The sequence below is a fragment of the Montipora capricornis genome, chromosome 10 (genome assembly GCF_036669925.1).
Source record: "Montipora capricornis isolate CH-2021 chromosome 10, ASM3666992v2, whole genome shotgun sequence".
Lineage (NCBI taxonomy): Eukaryota > Metazoa > Cnidaria > Anthozoa > Scleractinia > Acroporidae > Montipora > Montipora capricornis.
In genome coordinates this window covers 25,263,388-25,286,449 of record NC_090892.1, presented here as the reverse complement: position 1 = coordinate 25,286,449, position 23,062 = coordinate 25,263,388, and the positions used below count along the sequence as shown (strand labels likewise).

At 37.9% G+C, this 23,062-nt stretch overlaps 1 protein-coding gene and 1 pseudogene across 1 annotated transcript; one reads left to right on the top strand and one right to left on the bottom strand.

Moving 5' to 3' along the window:
* The first annotated feature begins 2,361 nt into the window (after positions 1-2,361).
* LOC138021730 (uncharacterized) lies at positions 2,362-11,607 on the top strand. Its single transcript, XM_068868719.1, has 9 exons — positions 2,362-2,371; positions 3,018-3,083; positions 4,595-5,373; positions 5,736-5,772; positions 6,375-6,476; positions 6,675-6,787; positions 8,446-8,467; positions 9,094-9,392; positions 10,051-11,607. Exons 3-9 carry the CDS (start codon positions 4,595-4,597, stop codon positions 11,057-11,059), a joined length of 2,361 nt encoding a protein of 786 aa, XP_068724820.1. The 5' UTR covers positions 2,362-2,371; positions 3,018-3,083; the 3' UTR covers positions 11,060-11,607.
* Positions 11,608-18,591: 6,984 nt separating this feature from the next.
* Positions 18,592-20,059, bottom strand: LOC138021737 (uncharacterized; annotated as a pseudogene).
* Positions 20,060-23,062: the final 3,003 nt, after the last annotated feature.

Below are 23,062 nucleotides of genomic sequence, written 5' to 3'. Positions count from 1 at the left end.
GCCCTGGACAAACTCAGAACTCAATTCCACTTGGTTACGTAAACAAAATCATGACTGAATCTATAAGCCCACTATAGGACATGATGCTGACATTTTTTCAGTTCCTTAAATCCTCAGGTTACATGCGCAACCTCTGTTGTCAAAATGACACCTCCATAAAACTTTACCTAATAACCCTCATCTTGAAAATAAGCATTTCAGGACGGATGTATGTCAATTATCTTATTGTATTGATTGAGAGGAACAATATTGAAAACTAACCGTAATCAGATACTAGCTCTACTAATAGAAACTCAATGACAAAACAGATCCTTTTAATTTGTAACGTCCCCCATCAAAGCAGCTTAATTTCGTAAGCCACACATGTACGCATTGCGGACCTATTTTTTTATTTGATGTCACAGAGGCTCTGTTGTTGCCCCTCCCCACTGGAAATTTGTCTTCTCTAAGCAACCACGAACTCCTTCAGTTAAAACGAAAAATCAAACTGAACCCAGCTGACTGAAGCAACAAAACTGTTCTTTTTTTCCCTTTTTTTGTTTGAATTTTTATCGTTGTTCTCCCGTACTGTTGTATGCGAATGTTCCTGATCTGTCCTTCATTTATGGTGGAAATAACTCAAAAAAATTAAGGAACCTACGAAAGCTATGAAAGTCTTTAAAGGACATCTTAGGTTTTCTTTTTCTCAATTGGAATTTTGTATTTTAAAATCGAACTTGCTTTTTTGCGAGGATCGGAGTATTGGAGTATTCGAAATTAAGAGAATTTCCGGCTAAAATTGGAGTTTGTGTGGGGAATATACGCTAACTCCCAGAGACACTGAAGATTCGCTGAGCTCCACACTTTAAAACCGCATTTTAATGTTTACTTCGTAAAAGACTTCTCCGCAGTGCAATTAAAACGAAAGTCACAGTCACAGTTCCACGAGAGTCATCACGCAGTTACGCAATGTTCTCATTTGCTTGTTTTCGCAAAATGTGAAGTTCGTATTGTTTTCAATGTTTACTACAAACGGTTTGTAGTAAAGTCAGACTCACAGAGGACCTTGCTAGCCATTTCTATTCGAACGTCAAGGGTTTACAAATTGGCTAGCAAGATCCGAATCCAATTTTAAGATAAAAAGCACTACATTGATTGTATTGCGGAGGTTTTTACAAAGAAAACATCAATACCATGTGGTTCTTGTGGAGCTCAGCGAGTCTTCAATGCGTCTGGGAGTTAGCGTATACCCTCAAAAACTCTAATTCCATCATTTCTGCCGCAAATTCTCTTCATCTCGAAAAACAAACTGAGATGTCCCTAAGAGCTTTCGTACCCTCCATTAATATATAATTTTTTTTTAGGCAGTAGCCAAAACGCGGGGCCGGGGCAGGGGTCGGGTGTCTTTTTTTCCCCAATTTTTTGGTTTCAATTTTTGGGTAGTAGCCAAAAGGCGGGGCCGGGATCGGAATGTCTTTTATTTTCCAAATTTTTTGTTTCAATTTTTGTCGTTCAATTCTCCTGTACTGTTATTGTCGAATGACCGGCATCTGTCCTTCATTTATGTCGCAAAAAGAATAAAAAAAATTAAGGAACCTGCGGAAGCTATGAAAGCTCTTAACGGACATATGCCAGAGACACTGAAGACTCGCTGAGCTCCACACTTTAAATCGCATTGTAATGTTAAAGATGGTCGTCAGGCAGTCACGCAACGTTATCATTTGCTTGTTTATTCGTGCTGTTGTCAATGTTGTTGTCTATACGGTGGCTTGTAAGGGCCATCAATAGTTCAGAAAAAAAATTTCATAATGACACTTAGTAACTGTCAATTGACACTTATAACTGACAATTGACACTTCTAACTGTCAACAATAGTAACTGGCAATTCACACTTATAACTGGCAACTGACACTTATAAGTAGCAATTGACACTTATAAGTAGCAATTGACACTTATAACTGGCAATTGACACTTATAACTGGCAATTGACACTTATAACTGGCAATTGACACTTATAAGTAGCAATTGACACTTATAACTGGCAATTGACACTTATAACTGGCAATTGACACTTATAAGTAGCAATTGACACTTATAACTGGCAATTGACACTTATAAGTAGCAATTGACACTTATAACTGACAATTGACACTTATAAGTAGCAATTGACACTTATAAGTAGCAATTGACACTTATAACTGGCAATTGACACTTATAAGTAGCAATTTACACTTATAAGTAGCAATTGACACTTATAACTGGCAATTGACACTTATAAGTAGCAATTGACACTTATAACTGGCAATTGACACTTGGACCACTGCGCAGTATTTTTGCGCGTCATGCGCATCACGTGCTTCACTTTACTCTCAACATGGCGAACACCGAGGAGGTGAGTGGCGGTTTCCAGTATATAAACTTGTTCTCCAATCGTGTATACGTTATTTTTTAGGTATAATTGATTAAGACTCTATGTAAAGATCTGTATGTCTTAGAATCTTGCCCAAATATGATTAGGAAAACGGCTCAATGAGTTTTAAATCAGTTGGCAACTGAATGATCCTGCGATCGTCTAGAGTATGAAAAGAAGGTATCATTGTTGCTCGTTCTCAACTCGCTCTATTTACAACTGGTCATTTGTGAAACTATGCGGACACTGTGGTCACTAGTTGTAGCGACTACATGAACTGATGGATCGTGTCGATTTTCTGTCTCTATGACGTGTTATAAAAGATTCTCTGAGACCATTCATTACTGGAACCACGTACGTAACGACGTACGTAACGACCCCACAAAAATAAAGGGTATTTATGTTTGTAGAACTACTGTAAACTTACTTCAATTATCGCATTTTTGTCGTGGGTGTGGATGGCGAATCTTGGCTATTCAATTCCACCTGAAAATTCACATGGCGATGCTTCCAAACCTAGTTAATTCCAAGTAATGCTGAGATATTCAGGATTCTTCTCGTGCCATTCAATCGAAAATCTGATAAAATACCAGGCAAAAGTGAAACCATTTCTTTGATACAATTTCAGGTTTGTCATTTTTTAAGAGAGAGTGGTGTTGAAGAGAGTATTCTTCTTCAACTTAAAAGTGAAAAGGTGAGTAATTTGCAATCGAGTGTTGTTAATCCGCGCTTATTCTTTTAAGGACAGTGCCTACTAATTCAAAGGTATTTTTGCCCCTGTTAATGATCCTGCAGGTAATTTAAATATTGACAAGTGTTATAGACCTTATTCATAAATGGCGGTCACATTTATAATTCTTTTGTCCAAGTGCAAATTAGCCTACCAAGCCTCATTTTAGAGCAAGAATTCCTTTCAATTCACTATATGGTATCGAGGCTTGGTAGGCTAATTTGCACTTGGACAAAACAATCATAAATTGACCTCCATTTATGAATAAGATCTATTGCAATCCAAAAAGAAAATTGGGGCAAACCATGCAATTATTCAAAGATAAGTGATGAATAATATTTTTAAACAGCTTTAAAATGCAAAGCAATGTATAGCATTTTTTCTCAAATTGAAGCTTATTTATCTCTATTGGGTACCAATAGTACTTACTAAGATCTACTTTCTCTGCATAATTTTAAACCAGGCAAAAATATCCCTGTATTAGTAAGCATCATCGATAGGAAATCCAAGTATCTCGAGATGCATAGAACGTATGTGCAATAGCAATAGTATGTACTGTCCTTAACACACATTGATAATTTAATAAGTGCTTTCTTTGCCTTGCAATTGTGTCTGTACCTGTATAACTGTTGGCGACCCCTTGTCACTGCCATTGTTACATGATACATCGTAAGTGATTTTAAGATACTTATGGGAACCATACAAACCGATGCTATCTGGAGAAGGATAGAAGGAATTCAATTCATGTTTGGCCAAATGGTAGTGGCCAGGTTATATTGGTTATCAGATGAATATGTTGGTGATAAATGTTTTGTTTCATCAATGTAACTAATGACATTTTTCCTTCACCAGTGGTACATATCCAGTTGTATAAATGCCAACTACTAGGTCATTATGATGTTTTGATTTGTTAAAATTTAAATTAAATTCTCTGTATTTAATTCTTAAATTTTAAAATAATTGTAGATAAAATCTCGTAAATAGTAATTTTATAATGTAGATCTATATCTATTTTAGGATTGAAGGCATGTAAACAATTTTCTTTTTCATCCATAATTATTTCTATATTTTTCATTTATCTTTTTATTTAGTTTTTAACTCGATCTTAATATGGTGCACATTGTTTTAGGAGTATCCCTACATATTTCAGTATTAAAGTATGTCTAAAGGCAAATATATTTTATCATATGATTCATACTCATTCAGGGCCTTTGAAAGGCAGTTTCAATAAGTGACCGGATTTTAATGAAATGCAATAAGAGCACTAAATTTTTTATTTTCATAGCTTTCAAACCTTTATATAACAATAATAATTATTATGACGTATATATGAGAAATATTCTAAAACTTTTTTTTTTACTACTTTACCTATTTTAAAACTGCATACATGAAACACTCAGGCTACAATCTAGAAAAATTGATAAAAACACACAAGCCATGTGTCTCAAAAGACTGTCTATTTGCCTTCTTCTTAGATGGATAAAAGAGCAATTTTATTGGCATCTGATGATTTTTTGAAAGACATGGGAATTGTGGCAAAAGGAGATATTTTAGCACTGCGGGCCTTTGCTGAGTCTCATCAGTCAGTGGAAGAAACAAGGGAAAAAAGGAAAATGTTACTTGTTGAAAAACTGTTGGGCAGAAAAAAGAGAAGTGGCACCGACTCCAGCACAACCGGAAAAAAGTCCAAAGTGACTAGTGAGGCATTGCCAGCAACTAAGGTCAAGATGAGAAAAGTAAGGCTGGCATGGCAGCATTTTAACCCAGAAACCAAACGTTATGTTATGGTTCGTGAATCAACAGGTGGTGGTCATCGTGAAATGGCTTTATCTTGTGACATCGGCTACTCTGAAATGATCAGTACTCTCACTGACCTCTTTTTTCCAAATGGGGAAAGTTCTCGAGGACAAGCTACAGAAATGGAATTCCATTTGGGCAACTTTAAATGTGAAGCTATTGAGGAAAGTTTCACATTAAACAATTACATTGCCACCAACAAATTAACAAGACCCAGAATTTATCTAATGTCAAAGCAGAGGGATCAAGCAGAAGGCAGTTGTGTCCCAAAGGTAGATGACGATTGGTTTCTTGAAAAGTCTGTTTTCAGTTCATCTTCAGGGCACAGTGGCCATGTGTTTAGGCCTGCTTTCAGTTCAACTCCCCAGCAAGATGATTCAGGGGATGAAATAGTATTCAAAGGATATGGCTTAGCATGTGACAGTTGGGATCTGGATGATACTGTGGTTGACATTAGGTAATTACAGGTTTTTTTTTTATTTTCATAACTTCCTTTGTGCAGTTTAGTAATAAATAGATCCTTTTCACTCACGGATCTTATTAGTCTAAGAACAACAGTACTGCTAATGCCTTGTTCATCCTGAACAGTTCTTAGTGTTAAAGGAACCTTATTATTGGCCAGTGCAAATAGACTTTTCAAATATAGATCTTTGTAACCTCCACTCAAAGAATGAAATGCAAAGTCCAATCATTGATTGTGTGTTATACTGCTAGGAATTATTACAGTCTGTATCATAATTCAGCAGATGATGATGGTGTTGATGATTATTATGTTAGCTGTGAACATCTTTTACTTAACTAGGAAATGGTTTTTTTTAGGAACTTCCCTTCTTCTGAGCAAAAGAAGTTGTTACAGGTGAGGTGTCATGTTATCTTTTTAATTTGGAGCATGTAATTAATTTTATGTGCAGTTGATGATTTCCCCAACTAGGGTGTATGTTGTGTCAACTCTGTTTGCAGTTTTTACCATCAGTCCACTGAGGTTAAGAATTTTGGACGACTGTTTTCTTATATTTGGCTTGTCTAGTGAACTGTGGTTTGAGGAAAGATATACATGTAAGGGCAGCAATGACCTACAATGTATCTGAGAACTTAGCATACAAAATGTAACCAAAGATGTTTGTATTTAAGGTACAGCACATGAATAAAATTTCAAAGGCAGTAGAAGACCTTATGTTTTTCTGCTAATGGCCCATTGCATTTACTGTAAAGTATATTGTAATGCATTACATGTATTCATACTGAAATACAGTTACATGTACATGTAGATATACAAAAATTGTTGAGTTGCCTGTTACGTGCATAAATAAACCCACATATTTTTTCCTGTTTGCACACTTATTATTACTCCCATTATACCTTGGTGTTATTGTGAAGCCACCCCGTAACCCTTTCAGTTTTGGTAGTGTAGTTGAGTACAGAACAATCCTCATCCAACCTGACATTTGTCTCCATCAGTGTGCAATATGCTTAATGGATGTGACATTGGATGATGAGTCAGCACACCCTGTAGGATGTCATTGCACTTACCACGCATCTTGTTTGGGGGAATGGCTGAAGGTATTTTCAAATAATTTTTAATGAAATGGACTGAATATTCCACATACTCTTTTCTTCTTGTTGTATTAAATGGAGATCTCAGTGTGACACTGCATAATTTATATTTTCAATTGCATTAAAAGCAGTTACAACTGTAGTTTATACCAAAATTGAATACACTACAAATGAACTTAACCACAATCATTTTGTACTTTTCAGACAGCTGGTAATGGTTTTATCAAATGCCCAGTGTGTCACTTGCAATTTAAGCAGATTCAAACTGTTCCATTGGTGGGTAAGTCACCTGGATATTCCCAACAGTGTGCAACCCAGTAAGTGCCATTTAAGTGAGCCATTTTACACCTCAAATTTTTGTTTTTGTATCACAAACTACATGTATGTGGTTGTGTGTGCTACAGTACATGTACACGTACATGTAACTGAACCTGGCATCCCAGCATGTGTGTTTGCATATTATTTATAATGATTTAAAATGTTCAAATTTTGTCAGTTTCTCCATTTCTCAGTTTAATTATTGACCAGTGTACTGCACACAGGGTTCTCAGTAGAAGGCGGCACCCAGCGATTGATCGACGCTTAGTTTACATTGTTTGTTTTTCTCTTTGTTTTTCTCTTGTCGTACTTTGTATAATATAGTCAAAAACAAAGAAAACCAACTAAGTTGCTAGTGCTTCTATATGTGACAACTGCCATGTTTTCAATGACGTAAACATCCAGGTATGCGACATTCACTTGAGTCCCAGCCCTTCACAGTGAAATAATTCAGTTCCAGGCCTACACAGTCTGTTTCAAAATTTTTTTTTTCCAATACGATTTTTCAAACAAGCTGAAGCTGTATGAAAAATAATGGTAAATAATTTTCAATTTGATGCTCAAAAGGCTGGAAACTCAATATTTCAAAAGTTTCCGGGGGAACAGCCCCCGCACAAATTTCAAATTTTTATGGCTCAGCAGCCTACTTAACGTTCAGCAGACGCTTACTTCAAATCAGATTGAGAACTTTGCTGCACATGTATCCAATAATAATTTTATGGTGCTAATGAATTGCAATGTGCAATCTTACAATCAGTGGTTACAGTCTCAAATATGTAAATGAAAAAGTAAATAATTAAATTAATGAAATAAATGAATAAATGTTGTTACAATTACTTTTAGTGAATTTTTTTTTTAATTCCTGAGAGTTATTGTATTATTTTCTCAGTAGCAGGCCGCGGCTGTTCTAAAGGTGCATGACAGTATCCACCGGGTAAATCGCTATCCATTGGATAAACACTAGCATAACCAATTGAGTTATCCAGTTGATAGTGCTATCCACCCTTCGATCAACTGGGGCCAGGTCAAGAACTATTGTCATATTCCTCAATTAAAATAGTGTTTTTAGATGAAAATCCAAACGTTTTGAAAATACCAATGCAGAATTGTGAACAGGTACATTGTACGTGATGCATGAACATGGGAAAAGGATGACTTTACAGTTCATATCTTTTACAGTAAAATCTTTGACTACTGGAAAGATTCTGGGTTATCCTACAGAGTAATTTTTGTTGTAAAAGCCAAAGCTACTCATTTATAATTTTTTTTGTGTTACACTAATGCATAGAAAAAACCTTACATGAATATTGAGTCAAAAGATAACTGTAATAATGATTGGGTCATATACTAATTTCACAAAGCCAGGATTTGCATTATAAATTGTATTGTTTTCAATTGCCAAAGTACATATTTAATTGCATTAGGAATGTGATTAAAGAATTCATAATTTTCATGTTGTCTTCTTTTCAACCCTTGAGACATTTACAATGCCCCCATGCAAAGGATACACTATTCGTTTGTGAAGTACAGTGGCTTCTGTTATTTCTGATCAGTTCCACCTGCTGTGGTTGTTTTGTCCTTTTTCCAGTCATTATCTTTGTAATAAATATAATTTGTCATTATAAGTTTTTATCAATTTTTATTCGTTTATTTTTAGGGTATCTAAGGAAGCCAATATGGTGAGTAAAGCCTCCTGACTTGTTATTATCATATTTAATAGTTTTAATATTATTATTAATATTATTATTATCATTATCATTATCATCATCATTATTATTATTATTATTATTGTTGTTGTTATTACGATCGAATAAATTGTTATTATATAAGTACAGAACAGCACATTAATTTTGCATAAGCCTTTTAAAATTTGATTTGAAAAGTTAATGCTGTTTTGTCCACGTCGAAGCCAAAAAAGCAGAGGAACACTATAGGCTGAATAGGCACTTTCACTAAGGTTTGTTACCATTTCTTGGTATGTACCTTGCACACTGCAATCAAATTACTATTTTAATTAATGATTTGATCATTTCAATGCATAACTTGCAGAAAAATCGTAGGTAGGGAGGTTCTTCTGTTAGCAGAGGTCGTCGCTTTCGCCAGGAGTACCTTGCAACAATGATAGGAGAAGAGGTACTGGTGCTTCTTATCAAAAGTAGGATCGAGGAAGAGGCATGGCATTCCAAAACCTGCCTTAATGTTGGTCGTTCACATACTCATTTGTATTGATATGCAGGAAATATAATGTCCACCAACACGTTCCAAGCCAAATAACAAACATTACTGCTATTTTTATTTTACCCAGAGTCTAGCACCTATAGGAGGTAACTCACCCTTCAGCAGATCGAGCGATGAAAGTATCTTGAACCATTACGAGCCAGCAGATGAAAATGACCAGGGATCAACTGATGCAGGTGGAAACGATCAGGACACAGTACATGACAGTGGAAGTATGCAAACACCAGCTGGTACAAGTAGTGGAAGTGATGAGGGATCTGAGTTTGGAAGTGGAAGTGGTCCCGATTTTGGTGATGATAATGGCAAAGATCCACCTCCACCTGATTTCGGTCGGACAGATTCTGTGGTTACAAATGCGACGGAGAGGTAAAAACCTGTATTTCTTTTAAGTTTTTCTGTTTGAGACATAACATGCAAGCAAAATTTGTCCAATGCAGTTGCGATAATTAACCCCCCCCGCCCTCCCACTTATTATAAGTCCCTAGCACACGTCCCCTCAACTTCATCACTTTTTTAGCCTGCAATCATACAAAATTCCTTTTACCAAATTGATCAACCACCGCCTGGTTATCTCAAACCAGTTAAGTTGTTGACAGTAACATTTTAATTTTATGCGTTTAAAGCACATTTCATCATATGATTACGAATTTCATTATTGTTAATAAAATTATTATTATTATTATTATTATTATTATTATTATTATTATTATTATCATCATCAGTAGTAGTATTAGTAGTTACTGTAGTAGTAGTAGTGGTAGTGGTGGTGGTAGCAGCAACAGCAGTAGTAGTAGTAGCAGTATTATTGTAGAGGTGTGGGTTCAATCCTCTGGTCACCCAAAACTGACCGGCTGAGAAGAAAGTGCTATTACATCCGCAAATGGTTAAAGTTTTTAATGTTCTTGGATAAGGGCGACAACCGTAGGCCACGTTTAAAAACTGTTTGAATTCTGCTCAGGGAAGGAAACAGAGGAAATTACATTGTTAATAATTAAACGGTGTTTAATGCTTTTTCTTTTATTAGGACATTGAGGATACGACGGGAACAAGTCTTACAAGACACGATACAAGCATTTACCTGCGATGAAATCATGAACTGCAGCATAAAGGTTGTCATGGTTGACGCACGCGGGAATGATGAGATGGGAGAAGACGAAAAAGGAATCTATCGTGACGCCCTTGCATGTTTCTGGCAGCAGTTCTACCTTACTTGTACGATGGGTGAAAGAGAAAGGGTGCCCACCTTAAGGCACGATTTTCAATGTGATGAATGGACATCTATAGGGCGCATCATAGCAAAAGGAAAGTTGGACCTGGGATACTTCCCCATCATGTTAAGCCCAGCATTTATTATCAGTGTCCTGTTCGGGGAGAAGGAAGTTTGCGAGGAAACTTTGCTTAATTCGTTCTACCGTTACCTTCCCCCGGATGATGAAGTACTAGTGCGTGAAGCGTTTAAAGCTAGCGAAGATGAAGGTGCTTTTGATGATGAAGATCTCGTTGATTTACTTGACCGTTACGCCTGCCGAAAGCGTCCCACCAAGGAAAATGTGAGAGACTTAATTTTAGAGCTTGCTCACAAAGAGCTCATCCAGAGACCACAATACATTGCAGATTGTTGGCATGTATTGCTGGAAAAGAACTGTCAAAAAACTGATTGGTCAACAGCTGCAAAAGTGTACGAACAGTACGAGTCATTGGAGCCTACTACCAAAAAGGTGGTTGGTATGGTGGAGGCGATGCCCTGCAGCAATAGTCAACGCTCGGCACTTGATTACCTCAAGAAATTCATCAGAGGCATGGATGTCACGCAACTTAAATCGTTCCTGATGTTTGTTACCGGTGCCGATGTCCTTTGTGTTCCCACTATTCATGTCCAGTTTACTGAACTGGACGGATTTGCGAGACGACCAATCGCGCATACGTGTGGATGCGTTTTAGAATTGCCTTCTACATATGATGAATACACGGAATTTCGCGCCGAATTCTCGAACGTGTTAGCAAAAGAGAAGTGGCAAAACGATATTATGTAGGTTATCTTCCAGATAACAGTATTTGTTTGTATGAAGATTTATTGTTCTCATTAGATGTCACAAAATCCGTGACTTTTGAGTTAAGCATTGTTTGTGCTTTTGCAAACGTACATATATATTTTGTATTTATGCTTCAATTATCAAGTGTCGTTAGCATTTTAGTTACAACGTAACATTTTGGTTAAAGTTGTTAAATATTTACAATGAAAGTGAAAGTGTTAATTAATTAATTAATTGATTAATGAGCATATCACTGGGCATTTAACTGCAAGCAATTACTTGTGATTGCATTGAAAGGACAGCCGGATTCCTCACAATGGTAAACGGTCTGCTTTGTCGTGAAACCATACTTCACTCTGCAGGACTATGTTCACTTGGCTCTTGCCATTTTTTGTATTCACTCCTACGGAGAACTAACCTGATCGCAAGTTAACGAAAAAGCGTTTCCCTTGTTGCCAAGTTGTCTTGTTACGCTTGAGTAATTTTGCGGTATAGATAATAACGTTGTATGTTGGGTTTGTATTAAACGTATGCCCCATTTTCTGATGTTCTAATACATGTTGTGTTCTTTTTACCAATGACACAAGTTAATTTTTCTTTCACAAAGACCCGGCCCCTTGTTATCTATGATTATTAATTCCGAATTGTAGGGGCTTAACGAATTGTTATAGTTTGTAGGCTTAGATCAAAGTGAGTGACGCAATATTTTCGAATCTCTGAACAACAAAACAATCGTGCTGAAGGGGTCTTTTGATGGCTTTTTGTTTTGGACGATCATCTCAATTTGAAACCTCTTTTTCTCACGTTGGCCGTTTCATTTTAAGAGGGGAGAATCTTAACCACCAAAGTGTTGCTATGGAACCCTGCAAATTGTCATTTCTCGAGTGCCTTTCACTCTACAGTTATACTATTTTGCCTAGTGTGTTCTATTTAATATTTTTTTTTGTCTCGTGTTTGACTCACAACCGTATTTGGTAAATCACGAGTTAACTGTGTTTTTCACATATTTTTAACGCAACAGTAAGAGAAATAGGCTCGATTTCCAGTCGTTTTGGGACTAGGATTAACATCCTCCTCCCATCGAACGCAATTGAATTTTGTATTTAGCCAATTGTATTTTGTACTTGGCAGGCAGGCGACTTTCTGATTGGTGGAAAATACAATTGGCTGGACCAGTGATCCAGCTGTGGTGTGCGCGGAGGAACCAGGGGGTACAAAACGGCTGGTCAATCGGGCCTACATGAAAAAATTCTAGCACGAAATTTGTAGCATGGACTTTTAAAAAAATTATGACGTCATATGGCCCTCCTTTGATACACTTTTCAAAATATCAGTTCCATGTTTTTTTCCAACTAGAAATTCCAAAGCACAGTGTACGAAAATTGATGGGACGGTTTCCATCCGGTAAAAAAAAAGCCCTATATCAATCATGAGGCAAAGATTGTTATCTTCACTGGGGGTTTGAGTCAATCGACGATCAGAGTAGCCTTGTGGGGCCGGATTCCATTTATAGTATTCTGGGTACTCGTATTCTTATTGAAACACAAATACTGACCAATGTTACACCATCCTACATGATCTCGACACGTGGTGGATTTTTTCCTGAAGTTCCCTATGTTTCCCTTTACACATTCTAATGTCACCTGCAACTAATAAAACGAAGAAGTTCGATTTTCCAAGCCTCCTACTAACAGGGAAGACGTTGAAGGAGGCTCTCATTTCTTTGTAACTATTGCTAAACCCATTCGCTCGATAATCTTAATCGCTAATATTGCTGCTCGTCTACAACAATAATTTGTATGAACGAAATGATATGAAATGAATCATATACTGAACTGCGGATATGAAATCAAGTAAAGCTATATGATCCTGGCAGTATGGACGCAATTTTAGCAATTGCGTAGAGAAGCCTGAAAAATTCAGGACTTCAACGGGGTTTGAACCCGTGAACTCACGATACCGGTGCGACGCTCTGACCAATGGAGCTATGAAGCTACTCACTTTGGGAGCTGGTCATTGTGTGTCATTTCGTTCATTGATTCATTCCTCACGGGAAAATTAGAACCCACAAATGACCAACTCTCAACGTCAGTGGCTTCATAGTTCAGTTGGTTAGAGCACCGGTACCGCGAGGTCACGGGTTCAAACCCCTTTGAAATCCTGCATTTTTCAGGCTTCTCTACGCAATTGCAAAAATTGCGTCCATCACTGCCAGGATCATGGCTTAACTTAATAACTTGTATGAAGATCTTTCCCCATTGTTACATGATATGGCATAAGACATGCACTTTAACAATAATATGACAGAGAAAACAAGGCAATGTTTCCATTTTTCATGCGAAAATTTTCGCCTAACTTGGGAAAATTCTTCACTAGCCCCGAAAGATAGATATTCATTCCTTACAGCTCAGATTGTATAATGTTTGGAAAAAAAGGAGGAATCCGAAATTACGCATTTCACACATGTTTGTCAGTTAGTAAATTCCTATGGTTTGGCTTGGTGTCTTGTTGCTGTACACAGCTATCTTTAGCTGTCATAAATCAGAAACAATACGAATCGACTTTCTTTTGAATGGCCTTTCCGTTACGTCTACAATCAGTGGCAAAAGTAGTTGGGACGCTAGTGTCAGAATGGGCCTGAAAACCTCTCAGACGTCAGGAACTAAGCATAACTGTCAAAATTCCACTGAAAACTTCTAAATAAAACTCCCCCCCTCCCCCCAATCAATGTTGAAATAGACAAAGAAATGTATGTTCACTATAGGCAACATTGTTCTGGGGGGGAGGGGGCAATTTTTTAAACTCAGTAAGAAAACCAACTTCAAATGCTGAGTGTCCCAAGACTTTTGCCACTGATTGTAGCCTGTGTCAAGGGAGAATGAAGGGATAGCACACATCCCACATGCATGCATAAAGGTTTTTTGGTTTCGTGCCCATGGTCGCGCAGCCAATGGTATCTTGAATTTTAATGACGTGCAACTAACGAATCAGGTGTCTTCCTTAAGGAAAGTTTGTACTATTATCATCGCGCATACGTTCTACGCATCTTGAGACACCCGGGTTTCCTATGGGTGATCCTTACTGATACAGGGATATTTTTGCGCGAGTTTAAAACTATGCGAAGAAAGCAGAACTTAGCCAATGCTCTTGCTACCCAAAAAGAAAATTGGGGGTGACCATGCATTTTTCAGATACAATGAAGTGTCAATTTGAAAAAGAGCGCCATACATTGCTTTGTATTCCACAGCCTAACCCTAACCCTAAAGCCCGTTCATTGCTTCACCCGCTCGCCAAACTGAAGGCTGCAATAAACCTCAAACAGAGGACTGTTTATCTCTGAAAAAAAAAACACTCTTCACAAAATTCATAAATCCATTAACCACATACCTCTTTCAGTAAGTTCCATTCTTCAAGTTGTGATTTTAGATCCACCTACACATGACGCATAAAGCCTTTGCTACTCTCCACTTTTTACATGGACATTGTCATGTTCTCGTGCACTGAGAAACCTCTACGTATAATCACCCGTGAATTAACAAATATCACTGGAGGAAGTGATGAAAAAATTTAAAGAAATGTTGTTTGGTATTCTACTACTAAGCAGTGTTAAGTAATCGCTTATCCGAAAAGGTGAGACACTGTGAAAAAAAAAGAGCGGAAACTCGCTTGGAATGTTTTCAGCAATTTAAAAGGCCTGGCCAAACGCTCGCAACATTTCAACGCAACATCTTGCAACATTGTTGCATGATGATGCGACATGTGTTGAACGGGGTGGCCAAACCCACGCAACATTTCCATAATTTTCAACACAACATGTCAATGTTCATGTGCCGCAGGCCCCTGGGGCGCAAGAAGTTGACCCAACGCGCATGCCCTAGCGCAACAATGTTGCGTGGACGTGGCCAAACGAGTACAACATCGTGCAACATCCAAAATGTTCACGAAAAATTTGACCGTTTTCAAATTTGATCCAACATCATCCAACATGTTGCAACATATCGCAACAGGGTGGCCAAACGTATGCAACAGGTTGTGCTCAACAATGTTGCAAGATGTTGCGTTGAAATGTTGCGAGCGTTTGGCCAGGCCTTAAAATGAAAAAAAAAAGAAAAATAAAAAACAAAGAACAAGTTCATTTTCAAGCGTATAGCCATTCAGAAAAACAAATCAAAGACGACAATAAAACTATGGCTAGAAGAATGTAAGACATTTACGCATTGGAATCGATGGCAAAGCGGAGCCGAAACCCAACTCATTGAAGACCAGCGTAATGCCGAATATATAAATATAAGAAACAAATGTGTGAGTTTGGAACTCTGCCATTTCAACAGCAACCAAGCAAAGAAATCATGACCAGACGCGGCGGCATCGAGGTCAAATCATAACAATGAAACTGAGAATAATGGTTTCTCTATTGTTACAAAACAAAAGCTCGTTGTGTGAATACAATAAAGCAACCTTCACACGTCACAATTATTCAAAATGTCAGCACTGGGGAAACCAAAACAAGAGTTTTGAGATTTGTCTTTGTCGGATAGAAACTCTTCCATTGAAATAAGATCGAACAATTTGGATTGTAATCATTATGATCAATATTTTGAACGACTTAAACTTAAAAACAATAGAAGCTGCTCACAATACCAAACAATGTCAGGTTACGAGAGCTTCTACATTACTCACTGCTTTAGTTGTTCCATACACTGCGATGTTCTTTCGCATGGAGAATCGTTATATCATAGTTAATGCATGGAGATGTTTATGAATGTCGACAAATCTGTTTGTTTCATGCTATGTCCGTATGTTTGGCCTCGACTACGCACTAAACACCTTTTTTCGCGAAGATAACTAATCCGAGTCTATCGATTAAATTACGCTCAACTAATTTGTGAACCCGTGCGAAGCGAAAACAAAAGATGGTGCACTGTCAATTCACCATCGATTTCGACATTGTTCTGGCTTTTAAGAGTTTTAAGGCTTCATAACCAGTCCCGGCCCTTGATTAGCTATGATTATATTTAACTATGATTATATTTAAGCTGAGTATAATTAAGCTTGTTAACATTTTAGATGATCGCATGCGGTAACAAAAAGGAACAAGAACGCCTTAGCTTCCTGCCCATTGTGCAATTCGACTTCGTCGGACCAGTTAGCCGACGCTTAGGAGGTAACGAATTAAAAGGAGCAGAGAAGCATTGTACAGGAATGCCAGAAAGCATGCAGACCTGCTGAACGCTGCTGAGACTTGATTCTTAATCAATTAAGACGATATACACATGTATGACACCCTCGACGCCCCGCCCTTGCTCTTAACATTTTGGTAAATTTCTTGGCCGTCCTCATCCTCAAACGATGCTACATAACCACAGTTTAGGTTATGTAATGGAAATATTGCTCACTTGAAATCTTCGTTGGAACACTTAAAAATTTGTGGCTGTTTTCCTCCTACGGGTCGTGATGAAAAATATCTGCGAGATTTCCGAGCTTAAATCGCTGCTCAGCCTGCGATGAAAGAAAGAAATGGTTGGTGCAACTTTCGAGAAAGATCTAGGTGAGATGTCAAGGGTCAAGGCGATGGGACCTTTTGAAGCTAATTTATGGCTGTGTTCTTCGGCCAGACATGATTCCACGTCGCCGACTTCCATGCGAAACAAAGAGATCACTTGGTTCCACGGGATACTGGAAACTTAAAAAAAACTTGCGATTTGCGACTACAAATAAGAATAACATACTACGCGGTCCGCCTTACACGAATCCCACGTAACCAGAATAACAAAGCATTTGGCAGTCAAAATTGGAGACACCTACCTTCTCCTGAAAATTTGACTTTGTACTCTGCCTTCTGCAACGCAACCTAACTTACACGTGCTTGCAGCCAACAAAATCACAAAATTTTCGAGACATCCCTTAAGCTTTGGCCAAGGGCACGGGTTACCGGAAAGTTAAAAATACATCAAAATTTGTGACTCCGATGAAAACTACCAAAGACCGAAATATCAACGCGGACTGACTACGTCATCCCGCGTAATAGCAGACCTTCCAACCCTCACGGCTTAGGATGCCAACTCACAGTCTCACGGCTTTACCTGTTAATCTCACGGTGAATCAGAAAGCCTTAAAATTGCCAATCAATTCCGGAAGGCATGAAGGAATATCGAGAAATCTGTGCTCATAACAGCCGAATTCATCAAAACTAATTTGTGAGGGAAATGGCGGCAATGCTAGGCTCAGTCTCCAGCCGTTGGTGTCTCGTTGCGCCCACGATCCTCCCCTTTCACCGTGTTTTAATCTTCTCAGCTCTGAGAAAAAAGCAGCTAAAGAGTTCAACAAAGAGCACTAATAAGGTAAAGAATACTCTGAAACAAATAATCTGTCGTTGTTGTTTTTATTTGACACATATTTTTGAAGTCTCCAGGTTTGAGGTCCTAATCTCCAGGTTTTTCTGGGCTTTTTTTTGAAAATCTCCAGATTTGCATGTCATGGGGGTTGGAAGGTCTGTAATAGTGATTCTAATAATAGTAAAAAGAAAATTAAAAAAAAAAAAAAGAAATAGAGAAAAGATGGGGAAAGCCGTTAAATATGAAGATTACTCATTTGCTTGACAATCAGTTCAGGTTCTAAATATTGATCTGTTTTCTTCAAAATGTTAATGAGCATACTGTGTAACTGTTTATTAATAATTATGTTCGGTTAAGTCTTTTAATATGCTTGGGACATTGTTCCACAGCCCCGCTCCGAACCTAGAGAATGAAGACCTTCCAAGCCCAAGTCCTATAGCTAAGTGCACTATATCAAAATTAATAGGAGCTGCTCACCTAGTATCACGGTACGGATGTACATCTGCATGGAACGGTTTTGAATAACGTTTGCATATTGACACGGGGTAAATGATTTCTAACATCATCGTAGATGAGGTTAGAAAATGTTTCAAAATAAAGGAGGTTGAACCCGTTTTTACCTCAGTTGAATGTCAAATCAGCAAAGTAAAGAGAACCAAGTCTTAATTATTGCAATAAGCCTGACCTAAGCCTAAAGAATGATTGCAGCCAATTTAGAATTGGTTTTAGTTCGTATCATGTCTGCCGGTTACGACTTATTATATACAATACCATACAATGAAAAGAAGTGTGTGTGTGTGTGTGTGTGTGGGGGGGGGGGGGGGGGGGAAGGGGGGGGGGGGGGGAAGATAGCGTGTAGTGGTGAAGGCACAGTCAGCTATCAAACCCAAAAAAATGATTGAAATTATCTTTTCCTGTTCTGGGTCGCACGCATTTCAACACATCTTCCCACTCTTCCTTATCATCTTATCGGCTCCTTTTTTCATAAACTCATCTATTCTGTTACAGCATCACAACCTACGAGGGAAAGTGCTATGCGTGGGTACTCTGAATCACCCGATCTGTAGTCGGTCAGACTTAGGTAGGGGGCATATTCAACCTATAGGTAAAGTGAAGATCACTAATTTCACCTAAAAACGGATTCAACTAGACATCAGTTTTTTACTAAAAACAGTAGCTTGGACAAGTAAATATGTTATAATTGCTTATATGATATCGTTAATGTGATCGAGAAGATCTGTGTACAATTCCAAAGCTTCATCTGGGCTTCTTGGACATGTTAGATTTTCATCCTCCATAATCATTGCAGCAAGTTCTTCAAAAATTTTGTGTGAAAAATCCAACGTATTTTGACCACGGCAAATTTGTTCGGCAAGTTTTATATCATCCAGCGTGACATCGTGAATATAATTGGCTCTTCCATTTAACTGGGGCAAAAAATACAACACATCTGGTCTACCAGAAGGGGAATCACGGTTTAAAGGCTGTGGCCGTATTCTATGTAAATTCCATAGCTCTGCAGTTTGATGCAATTCTTCTCTTATCAGTGGCATGAAGCAAAACTTGAGGCACTCTACATGCAGGATGTCATCGTCATTGTACAGACCTATTTCCCTCATATCCTTAAAATAATTTATCCAAAAGTCTGTGTTTAGTTTTCTCAAGATGCTCCACCAGGCTTCTATTCTCTGGTTGGAAACAGACCGCCCATACATGAAACTGTTGTCTCCTTGAAACACGTCTTCGTGTCCCTCTCTAAAAAAACGTTGAATAGCTGCAACGTAACAATTTTCCGTACCACAGTCCCCTCGAACGATTCGTGATGTTCCTCCTAAGCTACGCACTGTCTTTGGCTATGACAATTGGGTTGTTATTGGAGTGATCTACCTCAAGCCACATAATGCGACGGCTGTACCCATCGATGGCCCCATGAATACAAAACCCAAAGGGCTTAAGTTTATCATAGCCATCGATGTGCCAGAGAAAGTTGGGTCCATTAGCCTGGTATGTGCGTCTTCTCAAACGATTCTTTGAGCGTCTTTGCACTCCTTCTGGATCTAAGGCTTTCAATGCAAGTCTCACTGTCTCCCTGTCAACAACAAGTCCGTAGGAAGAACATATTTTTTGATGCATGAGCCGATAACCAACCGAAGTGCCGTTTCCCATCTGCAGTTCATTTTCGATTGCATCTACTACTGCATTCACGCGGCTTTGCTGATTTCTCCGTGCAAGGCTTCGCGAGCGCAGAATTCTCTTTAGCTGTCTTATGCTAATACGGATTCCATGGTACACGAGGAGAAAGCAAAGAATTTCCAAGTAACTTATCCCCATCCAAAAATAACGTTCTATCAGAGTATCGCGATCCATTACCGTTCCCCTCTGTTCCAAAAATGGAGGGCCTATACATTGCACTTTGCTGACCGTAGAAATGCCCAATACAACCATATACATCAGCATTTTAGAAGACAAAGCAATCGTTCAATCAGACGCGATAATGGCAAACTAAGTCTGCAAAAGAAAACGCATATTATTAAAATGATAATAAATCAATAAAGAAAACTAACAGGCGCTTTCCTTTTAGGTATCCTTTCTCGTTAAAGTGGTCTCTTTCCCCGGATCAAAGGATTCTCAGACCTCGTTGGCGAATCCAGTTGAACATTGGACAAACCCGAAACGGCTGTTCAGTTCAAGTACATGCATTTGACATTTTAGAAGGATAGGTCATCAATTGCAGTTTTCAGGACCCATAAATTTCCCTTCCTTTGCTTATTATTATTATTATTATTATTATTATTATTTTGAAATTCACGCACACAAGTAAAAACTGGCATAGACACGACCCATCAGTTCATATAGTCGCTAGGACCAGTGACCACAGTGTCCGCATAGTTTCACAAAATAGAAATAGAACGAGTTGAGAACGAGTAACAATGATACCTTCTTTTCATGCGCTAGACGATCGCAGGATCGTTCAGTTGCCAACTGATTTAAAACCCATTGAGCCGTTTTCCTAACCATATTTGGGCAAGATTCTAAGACATACAGATCTTTACATAGAGTCTTAATCAATTATACCTAAAAAATAACGTATACACGATTGGAGAACAAGTTTATATACTGGAAACCGCCACTCACCTCCTCGGTGTTCGCCATGTTGAGAGTAAAGTGAAGCACGTGATGCGCATGACGCGCAAAAATACTGCGCAGTGGTCCAAGTGTCAATTGCCAGTTATAAGTGTCAATTGCTACTTATAAGTGTCAATTGCCAGTTATAAGTGTCAATTGCTACTTATAAGTGTCAATTGCTACTTATAAGTGTCAATTGCCACTTATAAGTGTCAATTGCTACTTATAAGTGTCAATTGCTACTTATAAGTGTCAATTGCCAGTTATAAGTGTCAATTGCTACTTATAAGTGTCAATTGCTACTTATAAGTGTCAATTGCCAGTTATAAGTGTCAATTGCTACTTATAAGTGTCAATTGCCAGTTATAAGTGTCAATTGCTACTTATAAGTGTCAATTGCTACTTATAAGTGTCAATTGCCAGTTATAAGTGTCAATTGCCAGTTATAAGTGTCAATTGCTACTTATAAGTGTCAATTGCTACTTATAAGTGTCAATTGCTACTTATAAGTGTCAATTGCTACTTATAAGTGTCAATTGCTACTTATAAGTGTCAATTGCTACTTATAAGTGTCAATTGCCAGTTATAAGTGTCAATTGCTACTTATAAGTGTCAATTGCCAGTTATAAGTGTCAATTGCTACTTATAAGTGTCAATTGCCAGTTATAAGTATCAATTGCCAGTTATAAGTGTCAATTGCTACTTATAAGTGTCAATTGCTAGTTATAAGTGTCAATTGCTAGTTATAAGTGTGAATTGCCAGTTACTATTGTTGACAGTTAGAAGTGTCAATTGTCAGTTATAAGTGTCATTATGAAATTTTTTTTCTGAACTATTGATGGCCCTTACAAGCCACCGTACGTCTAACTACTACTACAGACTCGCACAGGAACTTGCTGGCCAATTCCATTCGGAAGTCAAATTGCAAAAGTAATTCCAATTCTACGATCAAAACACAACAACATTGACAACAATTTGCGGAAACAAGCAAATGAGAACTTTGCGTGACAACCATCGTGGAACTGTGGCTATGTTTTGTAGCGTTTTAATTGTATTGAGGAGAAGGTTTTTACGAAGTAAACATTAATTAAATTTGGTTCTAAAATGTTGAGCTAAGCGAATCTTCAGTGCCTTTAGGAGTTAGCGCATGTTACCGACAAAAACTCCAATTTCAGTCGGAAATTCTCTTCATTTCGAAAAACAAACTAAGAGCTTCCCGGTGCTCTGTAATTTTTTTGACTAATTTCCACTATAAACGAAGGAAAGATGCAAAACTAAATAAAATTCAACCGAAAAAATATTGGGAAAAAAATGACATACCGACACAGGCTAGGAGAGCGATACTTTGTAGACTTGAATATTAAGCCAGAGGGTAAATTGTATTAATGTTAGCTTCACCATCAGAACAGATTTACCTCGAGGTCGTTTGACAGGGTTTTATATTTGAGTTATATGCAGGAGTTTTACGAAGCGACAGAGAGCTTGCAGTGCTATCCCGCGCTCATTCCTGTGAAATAAACGCCAGGAAATCAAGTTTAATACGTCTACCGTGGTTTTCTACGAGATCCCTGTTACTATACAACAACTATACAACAAACGATAGATTTATATATTTCTATCGAATGGTAAGAGTAATCGTTTTCTAACAACATTTAAATACATTTCAAGTTGTTTATTTTACTGCCTGAAAAAGCGCATAACAGGGAAACATAACATAACAGTGCAAGTCATCATTATATTGCTTGATTCAGTTTTCTCGCTCCAATTAAATGATATTTTGGACTGGCTGATTGAGATTTCAGTATGAAACGAATGCTACCAAGACCAATATTCATATACCTGAAGATCCCGCTTGAAGTCCTCCTTAGCAAAATGACCGACCCGAACAAACAATATAGCAGTCGGGTTTTCAGGTTTGAGGAATCCATCCATGTTTTATTTTCGCAGGCCAACTTTTCTTTAAATTTTCATTTTCCGGTGGAATCTTCTGTTTTGTTTATTCAATAGACACGTGTCTAGTTTCATCCCCCTCGAAAGCGTAAAAAAACCAACAGAGGTAATTGTTAATGTGAAAAAGCCTTGCTATGTGTATTTAGCAACATCTGAAAGTGTCGTCGGCGAAACAAATACGTTTGCTGAAGCATCAAAGACGGCTGTCGCAGAAGAAAGAAAGTGAAAAAGAAAGGAAGGTAGGTTTGTCGAATATTTCTATGTCGCGTGTTCAAGGTTTTAGTCTTGTTAACATTTGCCGTGGCTGATTTTTGCCGCCTAGTTTGATTGACCAGAGAATCTACACTTGAGTTTCTGTCGCACTTATGGCCTACTAGCTTTTGAACCAAAGAACCGCTTACCATAGTTCATCTTACATTTGAATTTCTTGGAGCACGAAGAACTTGGTAACGAACACGTTTGTTGACTATTGACTCGTCATATCCAAGATGACGCTCTCCAAGTCACGAAAGAGGCAACTTCAAAGTGCTCTTGTCACATTTTTAAATGGAACTGGACAAAACTGCAATTATTTTTCGAATTCGTGGGGAAA